At 37.2% G+C, this 7,565-nt stretch overlaps 1 protein-coding gene across 1 annotated transcript; it reads left to right on the forward strand.

The window, feature by feature from the left end:
- The first annotated feature begins 571 nt into the window (after positions 1-571).
- On the forward strand, positions 572-7,079 carry CRYBB1 (crystallin beta B1). Its single transcript, XM_075276621.1, has 6 exons — positions 572-655; positions 966-1,125; positions 1,957-2,075; positions 4,604-4,736; positions 5,731-5,873; positions 6,727-7,079. The coding sequence occupies exons 2-6, from the start codon at positions 988-990 to the stop codon at positions 6,908-6,910; spliced, it is 717 nt and encodes a 238-aa protein (XP_075132722.1). The 5' UTR covers positions 572-655; positions 966-987; the 3' UTR covers positions 6,911-7,079.
- Positions 7,080-7,565: the final 486 nt, after the last annotated feature.

Genomic DNA, 7,565 nt, shown 5'->3' on the forward strand with positions numbered 1-7,565 from the left:
CTTGATAAGTGTCACTTCAGCGTTTTATCACACTCAGTATCAAAGCAGGCAGGAGAAAGGAGCTTTTAAGAAAGCCATGATGGATGTAGCAGATTTATCTCAAACTATTCCAATAGACTTCTAATTTGGTCCATCCAGTTTCCATTGAATCTCATGTTTTTGCTGGCAAGAATGGTTCTCAGGATTATATTGATCATAACCTAAGCAATATGTCGTATTTGTCAACTTAATATTTTCATATCTCATTCTCACCTGTCCATTTTCTTCATTTTATTATTTTATCAAAATTAAAACAAGAATATTTCCAAAAAGTCTCAATCTGTAGGACTTGTAATATTTACTATATACCTATTTTACAGGTAGATTTCTACAGGACCCAAATATCATGTGAGGGATATCAGCTATACATATTTAGCACACTTCTGACCAACAATGTAAACTGCTTGGTTCAGCTGCAGTAAATGGTGGTTGTTTCCAGATGATTGGTTCCATTGAAATATGTGATGACCAGCAGCTTCCTAAGCAGACACTGATGAGCTATGAGTTCTATTGTCCTCCACTATTTGGAGTCTGCCTTTGCCAGAGTATAAATTCTGGGTCATGCAGTACCTAAAGCAACAAGCCTGGTAGCTCCCGCAAGGATAACCTTCATCAGGTAAGACCTAAGCAAGTGGCATATTCTTAGAATCGGAAGGTACAGTTGAAACACCTGGTATTCCATACACATCATTCTAGACTTAAGTGGTAGTCTCATTATTCTGAGTCATCACTTACGTAAAGTAAATTAGTTTAAAATATTTCATAACTTATTAGTTTAATACATATATAGAGATTGTAAGGGTCTGTACGAGGTAAAAGGCCTAGTGACTAGAGAGTAGCATAACTACTACTGATAATATTTCATTGATGGGTATACAGAAAATTTGTGTCACTTGTATCTCTTCTCACACTGTCATTTTATTTAGATTGTAAAACTCCGGCTTCAAAATGTCTCAGACACCCAAAGCTGCTGCTGCTGCTGCCGGCCAAGGCACCGATGCTAAGGAGAAGGGCACCCCAACTCCTGTCCCTGTTCCTGTAACCAAGCCCACTAAAACTGGTGAACCTAGCCTGGGAACCTTCAAGGTCAGACTGTCTTACAACAGTACATTAAATGTTCCAATATATACACATACATATGCTAATTACATATATTTGGTTTATGACATGTATGATGGATCTTCTCATCACCTTATCCTGTTTAGGTTCTGTTCACACTAACACCATCCATAGACTTTATTTGTACAACAGCCTTTACAGATATAGATCCTGATGGATCCCATTGACTTTTAACGAGTCATATGTTTTCCATTTTCTAATGGCAAGTGTGAATACTTGCATGTATTTATTTTACATAACATGTATCAGACATTTTATATGGAAAATTTTGAAGAAAAAAACTACAATTATTACAAATTATTCTAAAAGAAAGGTGTTAAATGACTTTGGGAACAAACATTATTCTTTTCCAGTATATCTAACATTCTTGAGTGCACCCCGTCTCTGACTTTGGTAACTCAAATATACATGCAAATTTACTACTGAGAAATGATGCATGTAAACATAAATCGCTGTCCCAGTTACCATCAGTACCCAAGTCATATGCTCAAATTACTTTACAAGATACATTACAAACTGTATAAATGTCATGAATTTATTTTAATCATCCCAATTATAAATTTGTATTAAAATATAGAAAAAATAAACAGACCAAAAACAAGAAGGATACAAAGGTACATACATTGGTATCTCTCTAGACATATCTCTAAATACACTTCAAAGCTGTTTTCTAGCCCTAATTAAAAATAAACAAAAATGAAATTTGCTGCAAATAGATCTCATTGCCTGATTTTCACACATCTCAAAATATACAAGCAAAATATTATCCCTGCTCAAATGAAAATTTCTCTCTTCTAGGTGATCATCTTTGAGCAGGAGAACTTCCAAGGAAGGCACATGGAGCTTCTGAATGAGTGTGTAAACCTTGGGGAGCGAGGCTTCGACAGGGTGCGCAGTGTTATTGTCGACTCTGGACCGTAAGTACTAAAAGCTCCACATGACATTCTCACTTCTTCGTGTAACCGTCTCGGTAAAAAGGCATTGGAAAGAGCTGACAACCATATTACTTTATTGTTATCTTCCAGTAATTTCAAAATTCTTAAAAAACAATAGGATTAACACCAAGAGACATAAATCCCTCAAAAGTTAACTAAAATGTATAAAGCCTTATATCAAAATAGGTCAAAGAAAAAACTGTTCTCAATGGCCATAGCAACCAGTCACAGAGCAGTGCTAATTTCTTATACTGAGTAGGAAAAATGAGAACGGCATTGTAATTGGTTTCTATTGGTAATAATGCCACTTGTCCGTAGTCCACAGTGTTTCAGAAATAATATTTGCAATTTCAGTAAAAGTTAGTAAAAGATCATGAAACTCCTCCCAGTCACATATTAGATCCATGGTAATGACGTCTGAGCAACCTTCTTAAGATGTCCTCATAAAGTTTGGATATGGTGTGGGCAGGTCTCAGAGTTATTAAAAGGGTTGTCTGCTTTCTAGATAATGTTCAGACATGCAATGGGGTGCTGCATAATGGCGTAAGAAACCACTTTCTCACTTCAGGGCTTGCCTTAACCCACACAGAGAAGTTCCCTCAATGTCCAAGGGTACTGATATAAACAAGCTGCGTTGGCCATTGTTTTTCAAAATGGTGGCTGTGGTTTCTAATGCTCAGGTGCCGAAAGAATGTCAAGAAGGCATGGATATAGGATTTCCATAGCTTGTATAAATACAATGCAGCCATATTACGAAACTATGGGCACTGCAACTTGCTTATATACATACCCATAGGGAAGAGGTTTCGTCATGCAGTCTAAAGGTAAACCATAAAGCATTCAAGTCATTTCTTACACCATTACCTGGCAGTATATGGTATTTCTGAAGCGTATCCATAAAGCCGACAACCCCTTGAATTAATCATTAACATTATTGTAATGCTGGCATTGTTTTTACGCCACACCATATTTGTCCACAAGGTGTTTGCCTTGTAGATTAATGTGCCACAGGGAAGGAAACCAGGACACGACTTGAATGGTGCGCCAGTAGTAATAAATCTCCTCCAGTTTCCGATCTGTGCAGAAATGTGCTAAATATGTTAAGCGTTACAGCGTACTGTACAGTTTTGATGCAGTTTTTGACACCATCAGAGGTGAATGGTAAAGGATAGAAAAGTTTACTTCTTTTTTTCTTTTAATCAAATGTAATAATAATCATAAAAGAGCAACAATATAAATTAGAAAAAAACAACAAAGCTTAAAATTAAAATTCCTCCCACATCCCCCTAATATCAGTTCCAACTCTCAATATTTTCTACTATATATATATATATATATATATATATATATATATATATATATATATATATATATATATATAAGTATTAGAGCCTTACAATGTTTTATTAGCCCTTTTGGGCTCAAGAATAAATATTGCTGTCCAAAAATAGATCACACTTTGTGTTTGCAATGAGAGACTAAGATTAATATATTTCAGACTGCTGGTGATCTTAAGTTATCATCCCCATATCAAACTCAATGGTAACAAGCTGGAAATATTCTAGGTACCTTATAGAAATTTCATAGCTGGCGCCAAGGGCTAATGCTCAGCTTAGAGAAGATTGGAAGAGACAGTGCCAGTGCAGGATGTCCTCTACTGATTTATGAGTAGCAGTCGGCTCCATGAATATGACACTTGGAAATAAGTGAAAAATGTAGGTAGCAATAAACTCCCACATCTTCCCACACAAGAATGATTACACTGGTCTGTTTATACACAGTAAAATATATTGAAATGTATATAGAGTATATATGATTTATTAGCCTGAGAGGATGATTCATCACAGTATGTTATCCCTGTGTGCTGTATCCATGCACCTGGAGAAATACTTCTTGTTGTGAATTGGATTTATAAGAGAAATATTCAGATAGGATACAAAGAATGTACTAACAACAATCAAGCACTAAAATCAGAAAAGTTTACAAGTTTTCCGTATTATATTGTTTTTTACATAATTTAAATATACAGGGAAGACAGCTATTCCTATATAAAGACGAGTCAGGGAGATTAATATATTTACACAGGTGTCTAGGGATTAAAGATTTGCTGTAACAAGTTAGATGGTGAGTTAAGTTTCTTGCGTCTTCACTGTGTCCTATTTTAGAAATCTGCAAGAAAACACGCAGTGCGGTATATAGCCCCTGGAAATATTCCGATGTATTGATTGTCTTCACTTAAACCTTAACCCCCTGTGTTTTAGGTTGCATAATGTTATTTCAATGAATATACCACACCATGACTGTAGTATAAAAGTGATGGATTAATCCTATAGACACAAGAGAGTAAGACATTTAGTAGTTATCTATAAAGTACATAGGCCTCGTATCGTATTCTCATTATTTTCACTTTTTTCTTCCAACGTTGTCATTGTATGTGTGTGTTTTGTGGTGATATTTGATGTCTACTGGTTTTAATGTGAAATGTGGACTCCGCGTGCACATCTTCTCAGCTGGGTTGCTTATGAGCAGTCCAACTTCCGTGGCGAGATGTTTATCTTGGAGAAGGGCGAGTATCCTCGTTGGGATACCTGGTCTAGCAGCTATAGGAGCGACTGCTTCGTGTCCCTACGCCCCATCCGAATGGTAAGTTTCAATTTCCATAAAAGATAGTGAACTATAGATATCCAACACTAAGTATTCAGCATTCAGTGGAAGAAATAATAAGTACGTCCTGTATCATAGTCTACATAAGCACGTTCTTAAAAATGAAAGTCTTTCCATTTAGATTGTGTAGGTTTTACAGAAGCATTTTCTCTAATCTCTATATAAACAAAAAGTAGTAGTCAAACTGTAGTAACTGAGTAACTGAGCCAAGAATAGGATCCAACTCCACACCCTAAGCAACATCTTTGTGGTATTTACATACAGCCTTAAGCCTGATAATGATTATTTTCTTGCCAGATTTACGTCCGGCATCTGAAGTTCTGAGGTTTCCGCTTATTTTCAGCTGCTACCTTTATTTCCACTGCTATTATGATTTGTTAAAGATAAAGGGCAATATTCTGAAAGAAACTCAATTTGAACATAGAAAAAGCAAGTTTATTCTTTTAGTGTGTCTTTGCTTACAGTTGTCTTTGCAGCCTCTTGTTGGCCAATAGCCCAGCCTTTTAATCCAGCTGCCCATTCACCAGCTCATGAGAGTAAGGCTATGTTCAGAATCAAATGAGTGTAAAATCAGAGGTTCTGAGCCAAACCCCGGCCAAACAAATGATGTCAAATTCCAAGCAAAATCGAGTCATTCAGTGAAAAGAAAAACATTTCTTATAAATTTGCAAAAAAAAAGAAGAAGAAAACAGCGTCTAGCAAAATGATAATTATTAAGATTGTTACTCTTACAGTTGGCAGAAAAAATATTTCCAAAAAAAGATGTGTAATAGAAAACATAAGTCATTGGACAAGAGTAGCATTTGTAGGAGGAAATGGATAAGCAACAATGAAAGGTTGATGAAAATGATTTAGCGTTGATTTATTACACCTTAAAATTTTTTAGGAGCTGGAACAGCCATAGAGATAGTATAACTGATAAGACTTGTAAATCCAATTCATCACACAGTATGTTTCTCTCTACACCAAACAGGATAGCCAGGAACATAAAATCGCCTTGTTCGAATCCGCCGACTTCAAGGGCAACAAGATGGAAATCATTGAGGATGACGTGCCCAGCCTGTGGGCCTATGGATTCTGTGACCGCGTGGGAAGCGTGAGAGTTCCTAGTGGAACGTAAGTCACGTATCTTAATAGCGCTGCTAAATAATCTTATTGTTTTAGAAAAGCACTACTCTGTAGATGATGATTTTGGTTCCTTAAAAATCTAATCTTCTATTCACTGCATTTAAATGCAAAACATTTTACTAAATCGTTATAAGTAAAATTATTTTAAAAAAACAAGACCTACAATATCATCAAACCCTAAAGACAGTTGCTAGAATGTTTTCTAATTTTTTTTTTTCACGGTTATTAAATAAATGTATATGATATGCAATCAAATATAATATAATATTATACAATGCTATTCTAAATATTAGCTACGAGATACACACATAATTACACAATGGGAACCAATCACAATTCCATATTGGTTTTGAAGTAAGAAGCACATCCGCATCGGTAATCCGTTCGGGGGAGTCCGTATGGGGATCCCCCTGAACGGACTACCAAACGCATTTGCAAGCGGTGTGCAGTGAACGCACACGGATCCCCATAGACTATAATGGGGTCTGTGTTGCTTGCTGCGAGATCTCCGCAGGGAACATGTGGACAGGAAAGTACTTCACAATCTACTTTTCTGTCTTCATGTTCCGTGCGGGCAGCACGCGGCAAGCACACGGACCCCATTATAGTCTATGGGGATACATGTGCTTTCACTGCACACTGCTTGCAAGTGCGTTCGGTAGTCCGTTTGGGGGGGTCCCCATACACACTCCCCGAACAGATTACAAAACGCAGATGTGAACCAAGGGTCAGTTTCCTCTTGCTTTTTGTAGTTAGCAGCCACTTCAGTTTCTTTACATTAGTTTTGCAAACTGTCTAGAAAAAATAATAGCAATCTTTGCTTTCGCTTTTCTTTTTATAGATGGGTTGGATATCAATATCCCGGATATAGAGGCTACCAATACCTGTTTGAAACCTGTGATTACAAACATTGGAATGAATGGAGCGCCTTCCAGCCCCAGATCCAGTCTATCCGTCGTATCAGAGACATGCAATGGCATCAGAAGGGATGTTTCCTTATCCCCACCACTGCTGCCAGCAAGTGAACATACCAGATGCTCCCGACTTGGCAGAGGACCTTTTAGAATCTTTCTTGCAAATTGACCTCATCACCATTTTTTTTAAATGACTCTGTCAACAAATTTGTTGTATATTGCACATTTAATGGATGTACTTTATTTTATGATGCCAATAAACACAGTTTCTGAGGTATAATGTCTGGTTGCCATATGAATTAAAAACAGGTTAAGGGTGCATTCACACTACGTTTCCTGAAGCTTATTCTGAACGTAAATCACGTTCAGAATAAGCGGCGTATAAAGCAGCTCCATTCATTTCTATGGGAGCCGGCATACGAGCGCTCCCCATAGAAATGAATGGGCTGCTTCTTTCACTGCGAGCAGTCCCATTGAAGTGAATGGGATGTGCTGGGGTGTAAAGCTAGCTCTGCCCCATCCCCCCCCCCCCCCGAGAACCATATGAGATCTTAATATTTGCAGGATAAATTGTTCTTCATGCTGCCACCATTATTTATTCTGTACAATGTACTGGGAAGCTGGAAAACAAAATTCAGAATGGGGTGGATTTGAAGAAAAAGTGCCTTCGTGTGACTTTCTTACGGGCTTCGGTTTTATGGTGTTCACTGTGCAGCCAAAATGACGTCACCTGTATTGTATGTTTCAGTACGATTTTGAGGATATC

This window comes from Leptodactylus fuscus, chromosome 1, assembly GCF_031893055.1.
Source record: "Leptodactylus fuscus isolate aLepFus1 chromosome 1, aLepFus1.hap2, whole genome shotgun sequence".
Taxonomy (NCBI): domain Eukaryota; kingdom Metazoa; phylum Chordata; class Amphibia; order Anura; family Leptodactylidae; genus Leptodactylus; species Leptodactylus fuscus.